This window comes from Lonchura striata, chromosome 8 (assembly GCF_046129695.1).
Source record: "Lonchura striata isolate bLonStr1 chromosome 8, bLonStr1.mat, whole genome shotgun sequence".
NCBI classification, from domain to species: domain Eukaryota; kingdom Metazoa; phylum Chordata; class Aves; order Passeriformes; family Estrildidae; genus Lonchura; species Lonchura striata.
In genome coordinates, this window is record NC_134610.1 from 28407533 (window position 1) to 28433903 (window position 26371).

Consider the following 26371-nt stretch of genomic DNA (forward strand, 5'->3'; position numbering starts at 1 on the left):
GGACTGTCCTCAGGGCTGTCACAGAATGGGCCCCCAAGTTCCTGGAGTGTAAAGAACACCTTTGAAAACATGACTGTTGTTTTCCCAGTGCCTCTGCTTGATCATCCTTAAAATGACAGATATTTTCTGTCTCCAAACGAGTGCATCAGTGCTGATGAAGTTTTTTCACTGTCGTTAACCATTGCCTGTGAAGAACTGCTGGGACCCTAGAAGCTGAATTTTGGTGGAGGAAGTGGCAGTGCAAGAGGAAATATTTTGAAATATCTCTTCAAAAGACGTGCATCTCAGTAAATGCACAAGAGCAGGTTCTGTAACAGGCAACAGGTGAATTGTGTAGCTCCTGAAAAACAGAAATCCCAAACATTCAACTGATGCATTGCATTAGACACCTAAGAGCAATTTCACTGTTTCACACAAAGAGGCACAAAGAGGTCAAGGGATGTGGAAAACAGCTGAGAAGGAAAAGGCTGATAGTGTGCTGTGTATTATTTTATTTATACTGGTCTTGCTTCCCTTTTACTATTTTCTTCAGTTGTTTTTTTAATAACTGTTTCAGTTTCTCAAAGGGTAAGTGGACCAGTGAAGGGCATGAATAGCTACTGATGGAGACGCTTCTCTAGGTGTTCTCATCATCTTCATATTCACCAGTACTGCTGGAGTTGTTAAATACTGAGGAATAATGTTGGTCATGCTTTGCTACTCTACATATTAGCCTTTCTTATTTGTAGCCCTCTGCTTGTAGGAGTTAGTGAATGGGTAAAACAAAAGAAACCTTAGTTAAGAACATAAGGGAAAAAACCCCAAGGCAAATACAAAAACAATTTCTAAACCCAGCAAGAGGTACTTGAATCACTAGGAATTCACGTAAGAAGTTTCCATCTCCAAGACCCCTACCAGGCCAAACAAGGATAATGGAAAGTGCCTTCAAGTCCTGCCAGCTCCCTGATGAAGGAAGTTACTGCTTCATTGGTCTCTAGAGCTTCACACAGTGCAGGCAAAGGGCAGGATGCTAAAGTGTCAACTGTAATGGCCTTCTCATGAAGGAAAAAGAAGGCAAAAGCCTCCTTGCTTAGACAGATTAATTAGAAAACTCTTTGAAACTGTGTCTTTTCTAAAGGGTGTTTTTCCAGAGGGCAGGTTGTACCCCCAGGTACCAGGTTCTGAGGTGAGTTTGGAGGATTGCTTCTAATTGTTGCAGTGGCCTTCTTATGAAAGTGGCCTTGTTTTTCTTGCAGCCAAAAAAACTGCACCCTGACTTGTGGAAATATGCAAGAACTTGTTTCTTCTCTGATTATCTAGCACAATTCCCAATAACCACCGTGATTCACAGGCAAGCATCTTCATATTCCTGAGAATCAGCTCTCAAAAAGTACTGGTGATTCAGAGAGTGGGATTTATTAATTACAGTCTTTTGAAGGCACTAAAGTTATGGTGCAAAATGAAGCTTAAGCATCCCTTTGTTCATGAAGTTCAGAGGCTCACCCAGGCTATGCTTCTCTACATTTTTTTTCTGCATGTGCTACCCTTCTCAGACTAATACTGCTACTGCAGAGGTACAATATTTTCAGGTTAAGCCCTTTTAAAAATTAGTTTCTCTAGTCCTTATCACTAGATTTCCTTCCTGAGGTATCACATTGGTGATACCTGTAGTATTTCTTGCAAAGAAATATTTTTGATCACACAAATGTATAGGATACCTTTTTAAAAAAAAAAAAAATAATTGGGGTTTGCAGTCAGGCAGAACCACTGTGGTTGTCAAATAGTCTTCCTTTATCCTTTTTTCTGGCAAGCCAACCCAAATCCATCCTTTTGCCCTGCTGCCTTTGTCAGAGTACCTGTTAGCACTGAAATGCACAGGAGACAGATGAGTTGTGTTCTTCATCCCTGCTCTTCTGTTGTTTCACCCACAGTGAACAGTAACACCCACAGAACCTGATGTAGTAAGTGCCCAGTCTTGTCTCCAACCTGAGTATTTTCTGGACCTGTTTTCTTGATCCCAGCAGGATTTGTGAAGCAGGGAAGTGGTTATTTTTTGGTGGTCTGCCTGATAGAGCTGAAAACAAGAGGTGGTTCCTCAGGCTAGTTCCTTTCATGTCTGCAGACAGGAAAGTGCTTTGAGCAAAGGGTGCTTTTCTGTCCCAAAGCTTTATCAGTTGTATAATCTAAAAAAATGCATCTACATAGACACACACGAACATGCATACATATGTAATTCCTTCCAACAAATCTTGCTTCTTTTATGTCCTGTAAGCAAAGCAATTCCTAATAATAGTCCTGTCTCTCTGGTTCCTTTCTTTCTGAATCCTACTTTATCTATCTGACTCTGGAAATGCATTTTCAAGGTGAGTATGGTGCCAGGAGAGTCCTGGGGAGCACGGAGAGTACCATGTACTCAGCTCTGGCTACTGGGAAACAGCTGGGCAGGGCAGTGTCACACCCATGCATGTAACCTCTGCTGTTTATTTGCAGGTGCTCGTGTCAATGCCAAGGACAATATGTGGCTGACTCCTCTCCATCGAGCAGTTGCTTCAAGGAGTGAAGTGAGTAAGATTTCATTACCCTACACATAACCAATGTGCTGGGGGAAGAGCAAACCCTAGAGAGCTGTGGTAGGTGGCATGGGCATGCAAAGAGGGAAGGCATTTCCTGCGTGCAGGGTATTGCAGCTGGAGGCCAGCATTTACATGTCACCTGTAGGCTCTTGAGCCTTCACATGCTTGATTTCCACCTTGCTTTAACATTACCATAGCAAGTCACAAGGAGTAGTGAGCAGGACTCATATGGGATAGAGTCCACAGTGGTCTACAGTGCCCACACTATCTTCAGGTGGTGAAAAACGAGAAATAAATCACTGTGGGTGTGTGCATGCTGTGTGTGTGCCAGAAGGGAGTGGATGTGGATGTGGATGTGATCCAACATGCATTACCACATAATTTGCTTTGCTTAATTACATTTCAAGGCATCCGTTAGGTTTTCTGTTAATGTGTTTGATTCATGCAGAAGGGAGGGTTTGCCCATGTTTCTTCTACTTGACAAACAGAAATATTCTGGCATCATGTTGTACCTCTTCCATTGCTATCTTAAAAAGGAGCAGCAATAACTACTGGGAATGCAGCTCTGGCATTACTCTGTTTCCAACTGCACCATTATTCTTGGCTTTCCTTTGTGGACCTCCCTGTCTACTTTCACCCTCCCAATGCTTCGTTAACAGTGAGCCCAACTGCAGAATGAATTGGCTGCTGGGGATGAGGGGAGGGGCTGTGAAAGAGACAGAGGGTGGCTGTCTTCCAGAGCCTGATGGACTCGAATCACCTCTGTAACAATCCAGCATTGCCAAGCCTGGAGGCAGGAATCCTGGGCTCGCTTCTGAACTCAGGCATTGTTTGACTGCTGGCTGAGCTTCCCAGCTGCTGGCATTCCCTGAAACCCTCTGAAAGAAATATCTGATAGACTGTGAATGCTGTAATGAGGCAAAATACAAAAAGCCATGTTGGAAAACAAAGATCAGACTTAAACCTTGAAAATAGCCACAGTCTTTCTGATGCGGGAATTGCAGTGTGCTTGGTTTCTGGTTTTGGATGTGTCAGAGTACATGACTTTTATCGTCAGCAACAGTCCCAGCAGAAAATGTATGTCTTTCTGTGGCTTTGTGTCTCATATTTAACTCTTTGTTAAAGCTGATGTGTCAGCTGAAGCACAATGAGAAAGTGTGCTGGCAGTTCTGGTACCTCTCAGTGGGTACCCAGGGGCATTGGTGAGGCAGCAGGGGAAGGCATCAGCCTTCGATCCCTTTTCATGGTATGTTTCATAAACACATTCAGCTTTCTTCTCCTGGCATTTTTCTTCATTATTTATGCTATAAATGCTACTTTTGGTAACAATTTGGAAACAGGATTTATTTTTGAGGTTCTTTCAGTGCTGCTTTTTACCTGCTTGCACAAGTGAACAAATGTGATGGTGGTAACATAAATAGCAGTTGGTGAACTCAGAGTTCCCACTGATAGGAGATGAGTTAGTGGCCCAGAAGTTGACCAGCAGGACTCGGTGTAGTTTTGGAAGTTCTTGTGAGCACAGTTATTTTTAGAATGATCACCAACAAATTTTAAGTTTTATTACCAATCTTTTACTATGAAGATGTCAGAGGATTCAGAAATTATCTCCTTGAATCCTTTTATATGTTGATTAAAAGAATGGACACTTCTTTACTTATGTCTTAATGATTCTTCAGGGGTTTAGGGTTTTATATTTATTTACAAATTAGCAATCCTTACAGTGTCTGTGTAGGATTGTTAATGGATATATCAGCTTCTGGCTCTAAACAGATTGAAAAAGTTAAGATATTTCACTGTGATAACTTGGAATAGCTAGAGATACTGACTGCTGAGGCTTACACCATAGCTGGGCACTGCATGCATGTGGAAAAACTATAATAAAAGGGTAAAGCTCATGCTCTAAAACAATATAATTAAAATTATTCCATAAGGATTTTAGCTTTTGATCCCAAATCTGAAAGAGCAGCAGACTGCAGATGTAAACAAAAATCTGTAAATATTTTTATTTTAAAATCTAAGTATTTTTAGCTTCAGATATTCAGTCCTTATTATTTACTCCTAAAAATTCTCCTTTAACTTTTTCTTTCTTTCACTAAGAGTGCATGAAGTTTCCTGCTGACTTCATGTCCCAGCTGGGTAGGTCTCCAGTGAATTACATTGAAATGACTCTTAAAATAGTAGGCCTGTAATTTAAAAAACAAAATCCTATTGAGACATCAACAGTCATATATCATTATTGGTGCTGTAAGAGATGCAGTGTCACTCACTGAACAAACCTGTTAGAGGACAGTTTGTGAGATGGCTGTAGAAAATGAAACTGCTGAGATCAGTTGAGGACTAAGACATAAAACTCCCAGTATGTATGTAGTCTTGATACAGACTGCAGGCACTCTCCTGGGCCATTCTAGATATAAAAGTACTGTGTAAATGTACTGTATGCATTTGTTATTCATTAATAAAATTTTGGCTGGGCTTAGCAGAAAACTTCACAGTTTATGGAAAAAGGTACTATGTAGGACTAGGGCTCTCCCACATACCAGATGTGAGTTGTATTTATCAGACCAGGCTGTGTGAATGCTACTGTGTCCCAGTAGTTCCTCTGTATTTTGTTTGTTTGTGGAAGGAAAAAGGAAGAAGAAAGGAAATGCAATTTTGAAAAAAAAATTTGTTTTTTATCTGACTTGCTTAATGGCAGTTGCATGAGTTGAAGCAGAAACAAACTGATTGTGAATTCTCTAGCAAGAGGGGCTCTCAAGAGAGAACAGTACATTTTCTTACTGGGAAATATTTACTTTTAACCAACAAAATTAACCTTAAAAGATGTTGTTTGGTCTCAGGCTGACAGATTGGATATTGCAGTTGAGACCCTTGGCCTATGCTTAGGCCTTGGGGAGGAAAGGAATGCTCATGCTAAGCTGAGGACACCAGCATTCTCATGTTTTTGCAAAGCTAAAATTTTGCTTTCACCGATTCTTTATTTTCTTTTTTCTCCTGTTTATAAATAAAATATCCAGCACTCTGCTGTTATTTTGACATGCTTTTTATTTTGTAAATTATTCCTGTAGCAGCTGTATTGGGTTTGTGTGGCAAGGGTCTGGTAGTGGGGGTGTCTTCTGTGAGAAGCTGCTGGCAGCTTCTTCATGTCCAACAGAGCCAGTGCCAGGCAGCTGCAGGAGTGTCCTGCTGCTGGCCAAGGCTGGGCCCATCAGTGGTGGCAGTAATGGCCATCACTGGCCAGTTCATTTCTTCACTGGAAGCATGGCTATGAGGAACTGATGGTTAATCAAACAGGATGGGCTCTCTGCATGGGCAGCTTAGGACATCCTCAAATCCGCTGGCAAGCTTTGACTATGAGGCTTTTTGCCTGCTCTCTGCTGCAGCGGAGGTGATGTGTGCTGGGGCACACATCATGGTCCATTTGAATGGACACCGCTGTTCTGGAAGCCTGGGAGGTGCTTTGGATGGGTGCTGTTCTCTGTGCCTCCTGCTGGCCCTGTGCTGTGTGTGACACACCGGAGCTGCCAGGGGCAGCGCCCTGCGTTTGCTGGAGCTGCTGGGTGAGGATGCGGCCGTGCTGCCGTTGCAGGAAGCCGTGCAGGTGCTCATCAAGCACTCGGCCGACGTCAATGCCCGGGACAAGAACTGGCAGACCCCGCTGCACGTGGCAGCCGCCAACAAGGCGGTGAAGTGTGCGGAGATCCTCATCCCCCTGCTGAGCAGCGTCAACGTGTCGGACCGCGGCGGGCGCACGGCGCTGCACCACGCCGCCCTCAACGGCCACATCGAGGTGAGCGCCGCCAGTCTGGTGCAAGTCCAGACTCTAGTCTAGTACTAGTTAGACTCAACTCTAGTACTCAGTCTAGACCCGCTGTGGCTGGATCTAGACTGAGCCCCCTGTCCCCTGACCCCCAGGGTTGCTGTCACTTGGCTGCATCCCAAACTGTGGGACGGGTTTCCTACCTGCAGGAACACAGCAGTGGCTGGAAGGTACCTGAGTAGAGCTAGGGTATGAGTGAGGTGTGCATGCACTCCTGGAGAGATGGCTGTGCCACTGCTTCCAGCAGCTCTGGGGTCTCCTTGCTCCTTCGGAGCTGGACTGCCTGTGAAAATAAGAGTGGCAGAAAGGAAAGAAGGGAAGACTGGTTGATTCATTTCATACACAGAGATCCAGTCACTTTGCTTTTCCAATTGGCCTTCTAGAAAATGTGCTTCTGTTTTCCCCTACTTATACAAGCAAACCTTTCTAGTATTATTGTTTAACTATATGAAAAAGCTTACATAAATAAAACCCCTAGGTTTTTGTCTCCTAGGTTTTGCTAGTCCTTAGATCTGGTTTTAAGGATCCTCATTTTCTTATTCCACACCTGAATATCTAGATATTGAAGAAAAACTCTTAGACTGGAACAGTAAGCTTCTGTCAGTGGAAGTTGATGAGTTGTACTGTAATTAAAAGAAGAAAGAGGAATGGTAGTTCCTGTAAAATGGTGATGGTGTTTGGCCTTTAAAATGCTGGATTATAAGAAAGAGACAGTAATGCCTGTCTGTCATAATCAAAATATTTTGGATAGGGAGTATCAGAAATAATCATTCAAATGCAGCATTTTGTGATCCCACCTTTATTGCAAGATTGATTTGTTATAAACCTTTAAGTATATTATCTGGAGGGTTGGTTTATCTGCTGTTGTTACTTCTAGATGGTGAACTTGCTCTTAGCCAAGGGGGCAAACATCAATGCTTTTGACAAAAAGGACAGAAGAGCTCTTCACTGGGCAGCATACATGGGTAAGGCTTGGGCTGCTGCTCCTTCTTTTTAATTTCCTACTCACAAACTGATAGCATGTCTTAAAATGGACAAGAACAGACCTGGCCATGGAAAGAGAGTGTTGTAATTACCCTGAAGAGTAAAGGGTTCAGCTAATCTAAATGTCCATTTATGGGTTTGCAGCTAGGGAGATCTTGGCTGTGATTTCCTTTTTAAGACAGTTAATAGTGGGCTTTTTGTGTTGCTTTTTCATTTTGGTCTTCTTATCCTGATTCTAAGTCAAGCCTGAACTATATTTATGCTAGAAAAAAATCCAGGTTATATTTGTTTCAGTTTTTCCTAAAAAGTATCTTCAGTGAAATTCAGGTAACTGTGATTAAAAATTTTGTTGTTTATTGCAGCTTATAAGCAGTTAGGTTATGATGTTCTTAGGAAATACACAATAGGCACTTTTTTCCTGTTAGGAGAATATTGTCACTTTTTATTCCAGAATGGACAAGAGCAATGGAATATTTGCTCAAAAAAAAAAGTGGTGTTACCAAATACTGCTTAATTCAAACAGTTTGCCTTATCATTCCTTTCAAGTTAAAGGCAAATTCCTTACAGTGGGACCATTATAATTTAAAAATACAAGACTTCCTGTGATAGTAGTCATGCTTGTTCAAGAGCTTTTGTTGGCCAAGCTGTATATTTCAGGTTGCAATTTGTGGGGAGCTGTGTGCGCTCAGCCAGGAACTCTTTCATTTGACATGTCAGAAATCTTCATTTTAATCCTGGCACTTTTAGAAATGACATAATAGGAGATTTCCAACTGTGAGAAAAGCATATTGTGTGGTTTTTTGATACACAGACACAGATGGAAAGGCTCTTGCCAACAACTGTGATGTGGCTTTTGAGCTAACGAGCTTTGAACTTCACTCTCTGGATTTGAAAGGGTCTTACATTGTGCTTTGCAGTTCCACGCCTCTTTTCATTTACATGTTTTACATTTACATTTAAATGTTTTCAGAAATTCATGAGGTACTTTTAAAAGTATTTAGATAACATCTAGGGCCTAAATTAGCAATGGATTCTGTAGTGCATTTTATACAGAACTTAGGTAATGAGATGAGAGCTGTAAACCCTCACAGAGTTTCTGGCATATTTAATTATTTTTGAACACTAATTATCTATAGACTTTGTACATATGGTTTCCTAGGTCCTGCACATGACCAGAGCTGCCCCTGTCATGGAAGTGCTGTGCAACTCAGATGGGGAACAACTTTGTATGATGTTTGACATAATAAATATTTAATTCAAAGACAGATCTGTCTCAGCATGAAGCAATAAGACTATCCCTCTTAATTTTATAATTTATTAAGGTTACTTTTTATCTCTAACAAAACCCAAGCAGTGTTAGCAGTTGTGTTTGCAGGTGACATCAACAGAATGCTGTTTTGGGAGACTTGCACTCTATCACTATCCTCTGTAAGAGGGAGAAGAAAACACTCTGTTAGTTTGAGAGAAATAAATGGAAAAGGGGTGTGGTTTTGTTCTTTTGGCAGATGGAAAATCAATTCAGTAAAGAGAAATTTGACACATTTGGAGAAGGTGAATGCATGGATTTCTTCATAAGGCCTGGAGCTAGGATTAAAAACATTTATGAAAATGCTTTTTCTTCCTTTGTAAAACTGTGGGAGCACTTTGAAACAGCAGTGAAAGGGCAGTGTGTTAGCAAGAAAACAGTAATCTGGGAGAAGTGATGCTGTGGGATGGTCTACCCATTGATTACTATCTTTCATCTTTTGAAGGTCACCTGGAAGTTGTTGCCTTGCTGATTAATCATGGTGCAGAAGTGACTTGTAAAGACAAGAAGGGTTACACCCCACTTCATGCAGCTGCATCCAATGGGCAGATTAACATTGTGAAACAACTCCTTAACCTGGGGGTGGAGGTATGTGGTAATGTGCACTTTATTTTTATTTAGAGATAGTCTTTTCTTCTATCTTATGGATGCTGCTAAAGACAGTGACTTCTAAAGAAAAGGCGTCCCATTTCCAGACCACCTCATGCTTCATGTAGTTTATTGGTTCAAGAGGCAGGAGACATTCTGTATTAAAGAAAGTCTGATATGGACAGTAAATTCCAGGCCACCTTGCTGAAGGAATCCAGAGATATATCCTGTTCCTGCAGAAGCAGATGGAGTAATGAAATTTTCCTTGGGTCAGCATTTCCTTTGATATGATGAGTGGTTGTTCTCAACATATACACTGAGTATTTTACTAAGCAGCAGCTCAGGCTGTTTCAGTTTACAGACCTGAATTTCCTTTGTAGTTGATACATTGTTTTCACTCTGGAAAATAACTCTTTTTCAGGGCACAGACTTCTTGTTGTTGCCCATTCCTCAAAGCAGCAGTGGTGAGATGACCAGAGGAGCCTAATCAGTTAATCAGAGGTGTCACATAAAGCCACTGCTTTTGCCATGGCATTTTCACCTGACTTGACCTGCCAGAAAATTGTCAGAAGTTCATGTTCACAGGCTGTTGGCTGTGAAGGGGAATAACTGTTTCCTGTTATTAACAGAGCTGTGCTAATAAGTCCATTTAAGTTCCACATTCTCCACCACTGGGGATATGATCTTTGAAGATGCCTGTACTTCATGGAAGGCTGTTCATGTCATTCCCAAGTCTTTTGTGCAATTTTTCTTGTCCTGTTTTACAGAACAGCAGTTGAATACTAAGTTGGTAATCAAGAAGTACCATAATCTTAATTATGTCTTTATAATACTGAGTTACTGAAAGTGGTTTCTTATTGATGTGTAAATGTCTGTGCACTTTCACACTGCTTTCACTCAGATACCCTCACTCCCTTCCCCAAAACAAAACTGTGTAAACAGCTCTTATGCCTGGTTCTGTTCACAAAAACTCAATATTCACTGTTGTAATCTTTTTAAATATAAAGATTGTGAGCTTTTTATTCATCCTGCTTTTCCACTTACATGGAAAAGCTTTCCAGCTTGTTAGGAATTTTGTTATCATTATCATCATTACATAGTCCTGCTATCAGCTTTAAGCTTCATACTGGTTTTAGAAATTGTCAGTAGGATAAAAAGTTAATAATAGGAAAAGTGAAGCATTCCAAGGGAAGCTGTCTGGCAGTATAATTTGTCAATGAAATGTGCTGGTGAGAGCTGTGCCCTATGACAGTTCAGGCCTCCAGCTATTTCCATTTGCAGTGTGTGATGTAAAACGCTAAGCTGATGTCTGTAATTTTAACTATGTCTCCTTGTCTCATTTTAGATTGATGAGATGAACATCTATGGAAACACTGCACTTCACATTGCCTGTTACAATGGTCAGGATTCTGTTGTTAATGAGCTGATTGACTATGGTGCTAATGTAAATCAGCCTAATAACAATGGATTCACCCCCCTGCATTTTGCTGCTGCCTCCACTCATGGAGCACTGTGTCTTGAACTACTAGTGAATAATGGGGCCGATGTTAATATTCAGGTAAAACTCGAATACCAGCTTTACAGTTTTGCTTTAGCCTGTTTTGCATATCTCAGGAGGAAACTGTAACAAAAGTACAGCATGGCTTTAAATCCTTGATGGAAATGGAGTGATGCTGAGAATGTTGATCATGAAACTGTGGGTGAGATTGCATCCCAGCAGAGGAGCCCTCAGTGCCTTGATAAATACAATGAGAACTCTAAACTCTAGGGCAACGGCTTTCATGAAGGCACAAAAAAGTACTAAAATATAGTCCCAGGAGCTCTGTCAAAATGTTATCTCAGGGAATGGTGCTAAGTCAAAGAACTATTCCTTTTTAGTGTTTTTCTTCCCCATATTATATGGATATAATTAAACCTGATTCCAAGAAGTTCCCTTTCCAGGGTTGCTTGTTACCTATTTAGAGCCCCAGCTTACAAAGTCTAGTCCTGCTTAGGATACCTGAACATTCTTGAAGGCACAACTTACACATCTCGATGAAGCTGAAAAGAACTTGCTCTTATCCAAGTGAGGGTACTGGTTATAAGTATCAGAAAACTTGAGATGTTCTGAGTTCATACAAGATTTTGACTACTGTAGTTAAAACTCTCTGTGTTTCAGTTTCCTATCTGTGAAACTGGCATTTTAAGTTCCAGCATTTAACACCTCTGGCAAGTCCCTTAAGATCAGTGAATAGTCAGTGCACTGTTTAAACTCAGAATTATTAAGAAGAAGTTAGAGGTTGTGCTTGCCAATGAAGGTGAAACCCCATGCCAATAAACATGAAGTGGTGTGAGTGGAGGCTGGTACCATTCCTATGCTATTTTCTCATTGCTCAGCTTTCCTGGTCTTGGTTTCTTTCTCTAAAACCCAAAACCCAAAAATGCTTTGTACTCATTGCACCTTTGCTTTCATGAGGCTTCACATGCTCAACCACTGCTCTGTTTCATTCCTGTCAGAGTAAGGATGGGAAGAGCCCCTTGCACATGACAGCTGTCCATGGGAGGTTCACGCGGTCGCAGACCCTCATCCAGAACGGTGAGTTTCTGTGCCTCTGGAGTGGCTCTCCAAGACATCAGGCATATCCACTGTTGAATTTTTAGTTGTTCTGCCCCAGAGGGCAGCTCCATCAACTTCTGGCTTTGAGCTGAACTGACAGCTCTCATTCCATTGTGTCATCGCTACCTGGGATTTTGGTTGTTAATAAAATTCTGTAATCTTCCAGCTGACAGTGGTCCAGATGATCTATTCAGATTCTTAACCTGAAAGCAAGAGTTCAGAGGTGTATTTAGGTCTTTTTTCTGCTGAGACGGATGCACAATTTTCTAGTTGTTCTCCTTTGGGAGCCCTGATGCTCTTAGAGCTCAAACCATTTTTTCTACTCTGCACTCAGCAGCTGTCCTTTTCTCACCTCTCTTAGCTCATCCCTTGCCACTGTCTTCATGAAGTGTTGAATATGTACTCAGGAGGGAGGAGCAGTACTACCTTGTTTGTTCTGGCATGGCCAGAATTCCTGATTATCAGTCATTTCTCAGGCATCTTTTTTGTCCAAGAATACTATAGAATATAGCAATTATTCTTATTATTCTTGTTGGAGATCTGGCAGAGGCCTGTTTCTGAATGACAGAGGTTGCTATTACTGAATCTTCCCTTAAGCTTCCCAGTCTGGGCCACTACCTGAGACAGGATGGTCTGGGCTTTGTTCTTTGGTTGGGTTTTTTTTTTTTTTTTTTTTTTTTTTTTTTTTTTTGTTGTTGTTGTTTTTGTTTTCCAAAATCCCAACTTAGAATTGAAGTGTGAAATATTGGAAATGGTTGAACAATTAATTGTGCTTTAAATGTAATGACACATTTAAATGAGATTTCTTAAAATAGAGGTCTCCAGTAGACCATGGTTCTTTCAGGTCATCATGCAAATTGTTGTTATCTCTCTTCTGGGATAAATAAAACAGTAGTAACAAAAGGGAGTTGGGGCAAAATGCAAGAAACTGCTTTACTGCAGTTTTTAGTTGTTTAGTCTAATAGGCTCAGGCTTAGAGCCATTGTTTGCTTGCTGTTGGATTTGTGTGTGAAAGGACTGGCAGTTCTTCATCTGTCCTTCACACCTCTCTACTTTTCTTCCACTTCCTTGGGTTTCACTTGTTTCTTTCTTCGTTTTCTGCCCCTCTAATTTTAGTGTTGTACACAGATCTCGTTGCAAGTGACTTTGTACCTCATTGCCATGGGATCTTGGGGAAGAGAGAAATGTCAATGATTTAAAGCAATAGAGTTTCATTCTGCAGTACTTAATGAGTTGGCTAATGGTGTCTCAATTTCTGGTTGCTATCTCTTGCAGCTTGTAGAGGAAGAATGTATTACCTTAAAATTGGAAAACTGCAAGTGTGATACCTTTCTTTAAAAATGAGGAAGAGGAAATGCTGGCGAGCATAGGTCAGCCAAAGTGGGTGGTATCTTGCATAGATTTCTCAATAGTAAAAGAAGCTGGAACATCAGAATTTTATTCTACAGCAGTTTAATAGGTTTTGTGAACACAGCACACACAGTCCTCTGACTTTTACATGAGAATTTCTGTTTGTGGAGACCTCCACTGGTGGATGCTCTACTCCAGGGAACCTCTTGAAGCATTTCACTGACCTTTGTTTACCATTAAAAAATTAGAAATTAGAAAGGTTGGAAGGAACCTTAAATATCATCTAGTTATAGCCTATCTGCCATGAGGAGGGCATGCCTTGCACTAGATCAGGTTTCTCAGAGCCTCATCCAGCCTGTCCTTGAACACTTCCAGGAATGGGGAATCCACAGCTTCTCACAGCATGTTGTCAAGTGCTTTACTAGAACTCTTCCTGTTGCAATTAAGCCCTGTTATCACCTGTGAATAGTGAACTTGCAGTAACTATTACCATATCCTGATGTTAGCAAGACTTTTTACATGCTTTCGGGAAGCATTCTCACAGCAAACCAGCAGAATATTAAAATACTACAGCTCTAGTGCATAACTGGTTGTAAAACTAGACTCAGAGATTAGTAATAAATTAATTGTTGAAATGGGAGGTTCAGTGTTTCAGTTTCCCTTCTGGGTCTGGAACTATCCAGTATTTTCATTAAAAGCTTGGATAGTGGAATAGAAAATGTGCTTTAAACATTTGGATAAAAAAATTGTATTTGGGAGAGACAGTTTGGCAGAAGGTGGAGTCAGAATGAAAAATGATCCTGTAGAACTGGAGACAGAAGTTATAATGCAAGTGAAGCAAAAGAAAATTCATCCACAGAGACAGGAGTATCAGCTGGACAAGAGAATGGTGGGTGGCAGTCCCTCAAGAAGGGATCTGGGGCTTGTAGAGGATCAGAAGGTTGTTGACCACAAGTCAGCAGCATTGTGGTGCTTAAAGAAATGGATAATGGATGTCCGTGGTGCTGTGCAATGTCCAGGAGTGAGCAGATAGGAGTGCAGCCAGCAGGCATGAAGTAATCCTGTTTGCTCAGCTCAGCACTGGGAGATGTTAGCTGTAGTACTGGTTTTGGCTTTTGTCTCCACAAGGATGCAGGCCAGCTGGAGAGGACTAGGGGAAGGAGAGAATAGTTGGAGTGCAGTAAACCTGACTGGCAAGGAGAGACTGAAAAAGTTACAGTTCTTGGTCCAAAAAGAAAACTGGGACTTGTCTGTAATCTATCTAAAGAAATAATCCATTTTTCCTGCTAATGTGAATAAAACACAAGATGCCGGGTTTAAATTGCAAAAGGAAAAGTTCTACATAAGCACTGTTTGGTTGTTCTTTGGTAAGACATGCAAAAAGCACACAACACATTTGTTTGCAGTGTGTTCCTGATGGCCTCTGGAGTGAACTCTAATTTACATTGTTGTACAGATAAGGCTGAGTGGTGCAGTTTCAGCAGATTCTTTTGTAGTTTATTTCAGTGAACCCATTTGTATCTTTAGATAGGCAGCAAATCCAAATCATGTACTTGACCCTTGTACGTCATCGCATTCCCACTACTCATCCCCACCACTGCAGGTGGAGAGGGAGGTACAAGTGCTGCTGCCAGAGCATGGCTGACAGCTGAGAGCTTGCTGTGTGCTGGTCCTTACTCTGGGAAATTCAGTGCCTCTGTGGCTAAGAGAGCAGCTCGGGGCTTCTCAGGGTGCTGTCACTAGAGACAAATAACACTTGTGGTCCCTGGTTCATGCTGAATTTTTCAGTGTTAAACTGTATGAAAATCTCTTCTGCAGGAGGGGAAATCGACTGTGTAGATAAGGATGGTAACACTCCCCTGCACGTGGCTGCAAGATACGGACACGAGCTTTTGATCAACACCCTCATAACCAGCGGAGCCGATACTGCCAAGTAGGTGCCTCAAGTTGAGCTGTTTATAAGGATCAAGTGTCATGTCCAATGCCTGGAAACACAGCTGCTCCTCACCTTCTGAAGTGGGAAGGTTCAAACTTGACAAGCATGATTGTACTGTACTTCAGTGGGTGACATGACACTAAAATATGAACAACTGGGAAGTGTGGAGGGGAAGCAAACTCTGCTAAGCTCCTGTTGTGCCCACTTGCATGATTACAAGTTGTACAAGTACTGCTTTTTTCCCTGAAGCATTGATGTGGAACAGTGGTGTTAATGTACATGTAGTAGGGGTGGTGTTGGTATATATACGTACATACATATATATATATATGTTCTTGAGTATTGTTTATTGAGTATTGTTTAGTTATGGTCAGGTTCATAGGGTCTGTCAAAAGGAAATAGCAAACCTGGACATAAAACACAGGGGTATGAGATCAGGGTAATGCAGTGCCATGAGGGATATCTGTACCAGGTGTTTCAGAGCAGCATTTGATTTAATGAACATAAGGTTTTGGAAATTACCTCCACATGTCTCCAAAATATAATTTTTCTTTTACATAGAACCTGCCATAGAAATCAGGGACATCTCTTGACTTACCTAGTTAGGAAACCCTGCTGTCAAATGCAAATGACTGGTTTGAATTTGGGAGAGAATTGCAGCTCTCAGTATTTTGTTTATCTGCTTGATGGTGTTTATGCAAATGACACATTTGCCCCTTCTCCTTTGCTGAGTACAACTGACACCCTAAAAACTCAGAAGGTGGAACAGATTTTCAATTGGCATGGATAATGCAAGTCCACAGGCTTTGGCTAGTGTCACTGAATTTTATTAATACAGCCAGCATGAAGATCTTGGTATCTTAATAGAAGTGTAGGTTTTTTCCTTGCTCTTTCTCCAGTACAGTCAGTCACTGTTATCTTGAGGTTTTAAGGGAAAATGAGATGCACTGGGATAGCCCACTGCACTCTTGGAATCAGGGTTATGCAGTTAGAAATTTCTATTTCACACTTGGGTAACTGGAACATTGATCAAATAAAATACTTTTTCCAGCAGCAGAAATAAGTGAAATAAAAATTTGGCTCAGAGATACCAGGCAGATGGAAATGATGCCACTGCCTGTGCTAAATGTGCTTTCAATATGTGCTGCATGTAAATAACTCTGGGTGAGCTCCCCAGATAGGTTTAGGAAAGAAAACTGCAGCACTGTTCACAATAAGTGCAGACAGCTTGGCCAGGCTTTGAGGCAATGCACTGGAAGGGAAAGTGTGCAAGTGATGGGAGGAACCAGTGTGAGCAGCACTGTAGAAGTGGGACACTGGCTACCAAATGTGCAGATAGTGGATTTCAGTGGAAACCAACCAAAACATCTGCTGGGTGGAAATCTAGACCAAAAAGATGAATAATATTGTGTAAAATAACTAGGAGGTGGAGGAGTAGACAGAGGGAAATGGATCTAGGGAGAAACAGCAATATGGAATGTCCAGTGTTCCCTTAAATAAATGAATCCATGGCTAGAAAATGCAACCTGTTTGTACAGATGCAAGCTCAGTGGAGCTTGCAATGTTTTCTCCAACGAACAGGCTGTCAGATGATCTCTTAATAGATTTACTCTAAGACATAGATGTAATAGCATTAATTTTTCTATTCTGCTAATAGCAAAATTAAACTACAGCAGCACAAGTCACTCAGTGTAGTGGAGCAGCCAGGAGGACACATTTAATGTGAAAACAGAGAAAGAATGGGTCTGTGGTTCTAGAAAGAAAATATTTTTTTTTAAAACAAACCCAAATTAGTTAAATACATTTATCTATAAAATCTTGGAGAGAGCAAGATATATTTATAAACATCCACATTAATTATCGTCTTAAGCTTCCTAAGTAGTTATGATTGATGATGTCTAGAAAGACAAGATCCTTTGTCTTTGGGTCTGCATCTGAAATCCTCTTCCATGAGATGATCATACTCTCCCATCCACCAATTGTCTCACAGAAATGAAAGACTGATATGAATCCATCTGCTATTGTTCTGGAGTTTGTAATTTAAAAAAAAAAAAAAAATCTGCTGGAACAGGCAGTAGATGATAATCTTGTCAAGCTAGCTGTTTTCAGAGGCTCCATGTTTATGTTCATTTGGAGAACTGCCAGTAGGATAATATTTCTAGAATAACAAGATGATTTACACAAAACAATGCTGAATGAAAGACACCAAGATGTCCAGACCCAAAAGTATTCTAAGGCAGTAAGCAGTGACATGCCTAGGGACTGAACTAGCATGATTTCCTGATACTAATTAAAGTTGCTGAGTGCTCAGCTTGTTTAAAAACTACATGTCCTGATACGGATTTAGACTAATGATAAATAGGCTCAATCTAAAGGCGCCTGTTCTTTTCTTACCCATCATGTCTGCTCTGAAAGTTTATTGTGTGATTGAAAAGAGGGTCATGTGTTAAAGGGAGGAAAAAGTGAAAGGGGAGGTGAGGAGAGTAGCTGGAGCAAATAGGAAAATTATATTATTAGTTCTTAGGCTGTGAAAGAAAACTGTAACATGGCAGCCTAAAGGAAAGTGTGAAGAGTCATCTGGAAAAAAAAAAAAGGATCAGAAATAATATAGAGAAGATTTTGGCATTTACATTTTCCTCAGAATGGCAATTGCTGTATGTGTAGCTAGTGCAGAAATTTGTGGCTCACTGGGCAATTGACTCCAAGCAGTATCTGCTCTCTTGCTTCCTCCCTTACCTTGGCTTTGCCTGGAATTTGTGCAAACCATCTTGCCACATTCTGTTCAAAGGATAATGCCAAGATTTTGCTGCATCAGAATATTTTTAACTCTCAAGAAGGCTGTTAAGGAAATACAGATAAAAATAATGGCAGACACCAAGAAAGAATCTTCCTAGAAAAGCATGAGAAAACGCTGCCTTTCTGGAAGGAGCTTTTGGTGTGCTGTGTGTGTATGTAACCTGCATTTTCTCACAAGGCTCTTCTCTCTTTCAGGTGTGGGATCCACAACATGTTCCCTTTACACTTAGCAGCACTGAATGCCCACTCAGACTGCTGCAGGAAATTGTTGTCATCGGGTGAGTAAATCCCCCAGTGTCCCTGGAACTCGAGTAGTGCTTGTCTCTGCTGCTTGCAGCCCCTTTCTATGCTTTGTTGTGAATTATTCTCATGAAAGGTTTCCTGTGCTGCTGTGTTGGGCGGTGTGGGGCAGTGCACCAGAGCATGCAAGGCTTTCTCAAAGCCATGCTGGTACTTCCTGTGTTGTTCATGCCCAAAGCTCTTTTCTCCCAGCAGGTTCAGGGAGTTTAGACTAATTTACAGGGGGAGGGAGAAAATTTAGAACCCCTTTCCAAACTGTAGGAATGTGAGATCCTGTTTTGTTTTGGGGATTTACCCTCTTCCCACCAAAGGAGTATTCTTGAAATTACCTCCTTGAGGTCTGCACTGGTACAGGTATTTACATCTCACTGATGATGATGATGTATTTTGCATGCAGCTAGTGTGTTTCTGAATCTGTAGTTAAGGACTTAGGCTGGGCAAAGCTTTGGGGGCATGAGAAGGAAAATGAGTGGAAGTGTAGTGTCAAGGCAACAGGCTTGGGATCCTCACCAGAGCCCAAAGCAGAAGCAGCCAGAGCTTGCTTATGCAACTTTTTCAAAAGAGTCACTAATCAGTGGCCAAATCCCAAATTCTGCTTTTTCCAGGCAAGAGTTCCTATGAGTTAAAAAATCCTCAGTTAAAAAAAAAAAAAAATCATATGAGTTTTCTAGAAAACTCCTTCATTACTTAACATGTAAAATGTTCTACTTTCCCCCCTAGCTTAAGTCCTGAAGGGTATACAAGAAACATGAAAAATGGTAATTACATACACTATTATATATTAAGACTTGGTGTGCTCTGGCCTTGACCATTAGATAGGAAATGAAAACACTCTGGATGACCCGAGTTAGCACTTTCAGGCTGCAACCTTTGGCCTTGTGCATCTTGATGAATATCCCCACATGCTGCTGGAAGCCTCTTCCCAATCTGAGCAGCACATACCGTGAAAACAGCCCCAGTTCATGTTTAGGCTGACTCTGTTGTTCTTCCTCATGTCTCCATGTTCTCTGTCTTCCCGTCCTGCTGTCTCAGCCCTCTTGCTAAGTCTCAGCCTCCTAAACGCCTGTCACAGGCTGCAAACAGGGATGTGGAGGAGCTGGATGCAGAAATAGATGCTCGTCACCTTCGCAGCTCTTCTCATAGCGCTGCCAGCGCGGAGCAGCTGCTCGCCGTCCCCGTGACAACCTCTCTGACTGTGCCTCGCCTCCTGGTTTCTTCCCGACTAACTGATTTTTCTGTCTCTGCGATGTTTCTTGTGGTTTAACTAGGACAAAAGTATAGCATAGTGTCCTTGTTTAGTAATGAGCACGTGCTGTCTGCAGGCTTTGACATAGACACCCCCGACAGCTTCGGAAGAACGTGCCTGCACGCGGCCGCTGCCGGAGGGTGAGTACCTGCGCTGGGGCTGCATCTGGCACTTGGGGCCAGCCACTTTGGCTGTGCTATCCACAGAGGAATTTAATGCTGTGCAAGTCAGTCTGATGCCATCATTTGGGTCACTTTAGGCTCTTTTTTACCACTGCCCTTGTGTAGGGTGAGCTGGGTTGATTTGCTGTGCATGGGTTTCAGGCAGAGGAGAAAACTCTCCCTTTTCATGGACCTGAGAAGGCTGTTTCAGCTTTCAGAGGGGTGCTGCACTTGCCTAGGCCTCCCTGACAGCCACAACAGTCACCAAGGGCCAGCAGTCTCCAGGAAAGCATCAGTCCCTAGGGAAAACCCAGTGAGGAGCAGGAGCTGGAGCTCCTGGCATGCTGCTGGCAGGGGAGTTATTCCTGGCCTCCATCTCTGGACCATGTCCTTGTCCAAAAATGCAGCTGTGCAGCAGTGCCCATCAGGATGCAGCCTTGGAGTCCAAATGAAGTTCATCTCCCTCTCTCCCATTTTTCAGGTGCAATTTTAAGTTTCTAAAAGACAAACCAACAAACCAAAGCAACAACAAAAAAATAACCAAAACCAAACCCACATCCTCCAAATTAGAAAGTAAGAAGGCTGCCTCTCTCTCAGGGTGATGCATTCCTGAAAAGTGGTGGGAGGGCAGAAAAGTGAAATTAAAGTGAAAATTTAAATGCTTCAATTTAAGATGTAAATGTAGCATCCAATTATTTTAAATATTTCCAGATAATTGTCAGTGAAGTGTTGAGAGGTTAATCTAGCAAAAGGACACAATGTTTGGCAGGCATTGAGTTTTGACTCTTCTGTTTCAGTACTTTATGGCTCAGAAAACAGCTGAAATGGAGCCTAGGCCACAGCCCTTGGATTCTCTGTGGTTATAACAAGCAGAAATGCTCATCCACAGAAAATACTTGGGACTCATTCTGGAAGTTGCTTTTTCTTCTCACTGGACCAAAATCTGTATCACAAAGTTTTTTTTGGGGAAAAAAAACCCCAAACCCTAATAAAATTGATCCAAATATTGGTTTTATTATTGTTTTGGTATTATTCATCTTGATACTTCTTTTGCTTTAGTGTAAGAGGTATGATAGTTGCTTGGATGGAGATTATTTTAATATAGTTCAGATGCTACCTCTTTGATAAGGGTGCACCCCAGAAGGATAATAAAATCATCCTGGAAGTCCTAAAGAGAAGGAGAGGCTTCAATAAGAAGCAAAAGTCACTCATGAAAATAAACCATATTTTCCCAGTGGTTTATTATGATGGTCATCACTAGCAAGTGTTCTTGTGTTTTTATTTTTAGTGCATTGTGGTGAATGTTCTGTAGTTATTTTATGCAACAGCAATTTAGAGTTGGGGTTGACATACACCAAAATATTGCATTATTGCACCCAGTCCCTCTTTTTTTCTGTAGCTGGAGATCTACAGAAGCCATTAGTGTATTTCCTGACACAGGCCTGCCTGTTACTGCCATTACATTAATGGGAGTTTCATGGGTGCTAGGAAAAGAATTTCAAAGGTCTGCTCCTCTGATTGTTAGCACAAGTGATGCCCCTGTGAAAGACAAGTAGTCTTAGAAAGTGCTGCACTTCTTTGTCATTTTCTGGCTTGGAGTCCTGCTTTTGTTTGCTTGAATTACAAAAGATGTCAGAATGCAGCTGGTTTGTTTTCTATTAAAAGTTACCTGGCTTTAAACCAGATGAAGAAACAGCCAGGCTGTGGTAAATTCTCCTCCACTTTTTTAAATGCAATGTTGATGTGACAATCACTATAATAGCCACACCCCTTTTTAACAAAGCAATTGGAGATGGGCTTAAATCTATCAATAGTCAACAAATCATAGCAGATTATACCTACAAGTGACTCTTGTGGTTAAATTTCATTAAATAAACAGGATTTGAGCAAAGTGCTTACTGTTGAATGCTTTGCTGAGTGGGGGTGGATTTCATTAAATGTCACCTCTTCGTTATTAGACTGGCATTTTATAAGCTAGCAACAACTTTCTTTTAAAATTCCTTTATAAAATACCAGGTCAGAATGGGAAGTACTACAGTACAGCTGCCATTGAAAATCTCCAAACACACTGATCACATTTACTGTGCTCTCTTTGGAAAATTAATTTTTTTCTTCTGCAGAAGAGAAGATTGAGGTTTTCTAGTGAAAAAAAAAAAAGGAAAATAATTTACTTTTAGAGCTTCACTTTATTTTTGACTGAATTTTATGTTATAGGTGACTGTACCCTGGTTTTGCACAGCAAATAATACAAAAATAACTAAAGTAACTTCTTCCTTTTGGGGGACAGGGGGCAGTGCAGATGTAAGCTTCTGTTTTGTTCATGTTTTGTTTTCTTTACTTCTCTTTTCAGTAATGTAGAATGTATAAAACTCTTGCAAAGCAGTGGAGCAGATTTTAATAAGAAGGACAAATGTGGAAGGTAGGTAAATTACAAAGCTCTTCTAAAAAAGAAAGAATCTATCATGCAAGGAAAAAAGGACACCTCAGACTGAAAATCATATGTTCTATGAAAAATAGCAGCAAAATCAGGTAGTTTGGCCTTTCTGCAGAACCCTTGCTGCTGCATTACATGCCAGCTAGACAGGTGCAGGCTTCATTAAATCCATTGAAGCTATCCCACCTTCTTGAGATTTTATTTTTAAAAATATCACAGCTTTTCTTTTTTTCCTCACTGCCTAAATTCTTGTGCTGGTGTGCCTAAGACACCACCTGAGTTATGATGGCAGGATAGCTGCTATTGGATGTGCTTCCCAGAGGATCTTCCCCCCGAGAAAGTGTTGCTATGGGTGTTGCTATGCCAGCTAAACAAGATGCTGTGATGGACACGGTGCTTTGCTCTGCCTCCCAGCTGGGAGAAGTAGCCACAGCAGAGACTCACATAGGCTTTAGGTTGTTTGCAAGGCACAGATTGATGCTCTGTATCCTATTAGGCTTCATAGCAGCACCAGAACTTCCTATTAACACAATATTTTGTTAAATTTCCATAAATTAAAGTGCTGATATTGACTGCTGGAAATCCATAGGAGCGCAGCAATCAAGATTTATGTTTATCCTCCTCAGTACATGTTGGAATATGAGGTAACAAATTGCCACTTATGTTCCAGGACACCTTTGCACTATGCAGCTGCAAATTGTCATTTCCACTGCATTGAGACTCTGGTGACAACAGGAGCCAATATTAATGAAACAGATGACTGGGGGCGCACCCCTTTGCACTATGCTGCTGCTTCTGACATGGACCGAAAGTAAGTGAGCTCTGAGGCATTCCTGCTTCCTGAGTGTTTTACTAAATCACTGTCATTTTAGTCTCTTCATGGTGCTGTGCTGTTTGAGCCAAAAAAATGATCCCACTAGCACAGGAATTTCTCTCAGATGTATGCATAGCTCCACAGTGAGTTGCTCTGACTGGAAGCCAAACCCCCAGATGATGTGGCATTTCAGCTCCACGGTTTACCTCTGAAGGAATGCACAGTTCTGCAGCCACCCTGCCCTACAGAATTATTTTCACGGTGTTATGTCCTCTGTTTTCCTCTGTGTGGTTTCCTCACAAGATTAAGCTCAGAGAATTTTCTGCATTTGCTTTGCAAGTCCATCTGAAGTGATAGAGCAAGAGACAGCACTAGGAGAGGTTTTCTGAGGTGGACTGCAGTGACAGACAGACATTTGAGCATTTTGACAGATTTGTGGGAAGGGTGGGATAGATGTAAGCATCAGTCTCATTCCACTGTCAGAGTAGATAAAAATGCCCACTCTGGTCAAATGGGTTGCCTTTCTAAGGCAATGTCTGAGAATAGCCTTTGTCAGAATGCAGTGGTGTTATTGTGAAAAAAGGGGAAAACAGCTGAAAAACTTATTAATGCTGTGATTACTGACTGCAATTTTAATTCCAAATAGTTGAACATTCTGCTAATCTCTTCCATATAACACACTGTATAAACCAGACTCAATTATCCCGTTAGTTCTCTCTTAAAACTGTTAGCACTCTGTATTTATTTTAGGTCATCCTGTGATTTTCTGTCTCACAGTGTCTCTAGACACTAAGGATCTAATTTTTGCTTTCCTGTATAGTGAGGTCTGGTAAAAGTATAGCTGCATCTCTCCCAGCAGAACACCACCTCAATGCCTTGGCAGGGGAAGTTTGGTTTACCTTGATGGCAGAGTTCTGAATGCCACATCAGAGCCTTGAGAGCTTCTTCATCATTTGCAGTGATAGTACTGACATAAAAAGTGTCTTCCCCATCACCCTCAAACCCAAACAGTGCTTGGGAGAAGGAGGCAAGGTGCTTGGCATGAAAACCAGCATAAGCTTGTAGGAGGGTTTTCACCACTGCCTGTTTCTAATTCTGTCTTACCAGGGTGAGGTGTTACTTGGGGAGGTTGAGAATGATGATTCAGTGTGTGTTTTTCAGCTTTTGGTTCTTGGTAGGTGAGGTTCCTGCATTTAAACAAGCTCTTGGTTAACTTCAGGATGTTTCTAATTTTATCCTTCATTAAAAAAAAAAAAAAAACAACTACAAAAAAAAACAACTTCCCTGAACTTTGGAAGAAGTATATGGCTTTTATTTGTCCTCACAATCCAAACCTAAATTGATTCTGATGTGGTGATACTGACTTCTCATTAAATTTTTCAGTTTTTGAGATGTTCTGGAAGAAGCCTTATTACATAGATCAAATGCTATTTGCAGACCATGATTTTATAGGTCAGCAGATCTTTTTTTTTTTCCTGCTGAATGTCAAAAAACTTGCAAGGTCAGGCAATCTCATTCCAAAGAATATTCATCATTAACTCTGGATATGGGTACTTAATGAGCGGGGAGAAGAACTTGACTGAGAGATCACACAGTGTTGCCAAGATATTTGACAGAAAGTGAGGCGAGTCACCTACTGCAGACTCGAGATAGAGTGATTTAGTATCAGTGATTAAAGTTGCTCTAAATCCTAAATGCTAGAGAAGAACTAGGAGCTTACAGAATGCTAGAGAAGAACTTAGCAGCAAGAGGAAGCAAGGTGTAGTAATCCTGAGTTACTCTCTGGAAACAAAAAAAAGTGCACAACATTGCTGTGGTTGAACCAGAAGGATTCTAGAAAGTGTTGGTCTGATAGAAACAAGAATTTAATTTTTTTTTTTCTTCTGACATTGACTTGTGGGACAATAAACTACCACAATATAGTTGTCTCCATAGCTTTGAAAACTTACTACCTGCAGACCCATGCAGTGCACTCAGTTTACTTGTATAATCCTCATTGTTGTCTGGAGGAAGTCAGCTCCTCAAAGAGGAGACTGGGGGTGGGTAGCAGACTGCATCAAAATTATCAGTGTGGTATTTGAGAATAAGTTGCATTTTTCTGTCCTCTGTGCTAAGAAGAAAGAATATTTTAGGTAACTCCCATGAAAATGCTGAAGAACTTGAAAGAGCCACTGAGATGAAGGAAAAAGAAGCTGCATTGTAAGTTTGGTGTCACAAAAGCAGTTAGACTTCATTCCTGGAGAATGCCACAGCTTTGGCTTGCAGCCTTACACTCTGCTCTTGCTTGTTCTTTGCTCTGCTAAAAACAATGCTTGGCTTCAATGAGGGCTAACCTAAAGGAAAAAGCTCCACGCTTTTCTCTGTGCACATATTCCCTGATATTTCTGTTTCTGTGCTTGTTGCTGTTTCTTAATGGAAGATGTACAGCTCCAGTAATTTTATAATTCTTTAATATCATGCACTTTAGTGTCACACAGTGTCTAGTGTCATGCACAGCATAGTCTGTACCTTGCAGAAAGAAGTAGCCAATGGCTTTCTCAATGCATTCACTTGGATTAACGTTTTTCACGTATCTGATTAATGATTTTTTTTTTAAAATCCCCTTTATCATATATGGCCTTACATTCACTCCAGATTACAGGCTAGGCAAGGAAGTACTTGTAACAAAATGATGGTATCTTGATGGTATAAGAGGAAGTGGCAAGAGCTAGAAAGAGGAAAAGGGATATTTTGAAAAAAAAAGCCAATGAAGAGAACATATAACTCAGTTAAATCTTTTTTCTCCAGCCTGCCCTAGTGCATGTTTGGAGGCCGATGGTTTGATATCTGAGTTTTCACGTGAGGAGTAGCAGTTCTAGGCTGTTTATGTCATGTGCACAGAATTTTTCAGATTTTGTAACAGAAAATCAATTTTCTAATCTAGAGTAGCCACAAGAATTAGGTTGAAGATCTTTTTTATGAAGTTGATCTTCAAAGACAAGTGGGGATTTTCTGTTTAAGAACATGGTGAATGTGAGGAGCTATTGGTGAAAAGTGATTTGCAGTGCTGCTCGAAGTACAGGATTCATTCTGCCAGTTTTCAGTGCCACTTCCAGCTGCAGCAAGGGATGAGCCTGTTAAATATTGTGAGCCCACATTTACCCCCGTGAATTGTCCACAGGTGTCTCGAGTTCCTTCTCCAGAACGATGCCAACCCATCCATCCAGGACAAGGAGGGGTACAACACTGTGCATTACGCTGCTGCCTATGGGCACCGGCAGTGCTTGGAACTGGTGAGTGCTTGCTTTTGGGCATCTGTCTCCTGATACAGAATGTGCATGTGCCAGAATGATGAACTCCCCTCATGGCTACTATTGGAGCTCTTTGGATAATAAGAAATCTGTGGAAAACTGCAACATGGGGCAGTAAACTCAAATATTTGCACCCAAATTATCTTAAAAATATGTTTATCTTGTTAATCAAGTCCTTATTCAACAATCTGGTGCTTAAGG

At 41.2% G+C, this 26371-nt stretch overlaps 1 protein-coding gene across 10 annotated transcripts in view; it reads left to right on the forward strand.

The window, feature by feature from the left end:
- ANKRD44 (ankyrin repeat domain 44) overlaps positions 1-26371 on the forward strand; it is a 131577-nt gene that overhangs the window by 73735 nt on the left and 31471 nt on the right. For 7 of the 10 annotated variants that reach the window (XM_021555345.2, XM_077785132.1, XM_077785137.1 and 4 more), the window contains 13 exons: positions 2470-2540; positions 6139-6339; positions 7247-7334; positions 9105-9247; positions 10593-10805; positions 11744-11822; positions 15012-15126; positions 18121-18203; positions 19494-19611; positions 21983-22051; positions 22737-22877; positions 24996-25079; positions 26041-26152. In XM_021555345.2, the coding sequence (XP_021411020.2) occupies positions 2470-2540; positions 6139-6339; positions 7247-7334; positions 9105-9247; positions 10593-10805; positions 11744-11822; positions 15012-15126; positions 18121-18203; positions 19494-19611; positions 21983-22051; positions 22737-22877; positions 24996-25079; positions 26041-26152 (1517 nt within the window). The remainder of the gene's footprint in view (positions 1-2469; positions 2541-6138; positions 6340-7246; positions 7335-9104; positions 9248-10592; positions 10806-11743; positions 11823-15011; positions 15127-18120; positions 18204-19493; positions 19612-21982; positions 22052-22736; positions 22878-24995; positions 25080-26040; positions 26153-26371) is intronic. The other 3 variants (XM_077785140.1, XM_077785134.1, XM_077785135.1) reach the window with 1 other exon arrangement.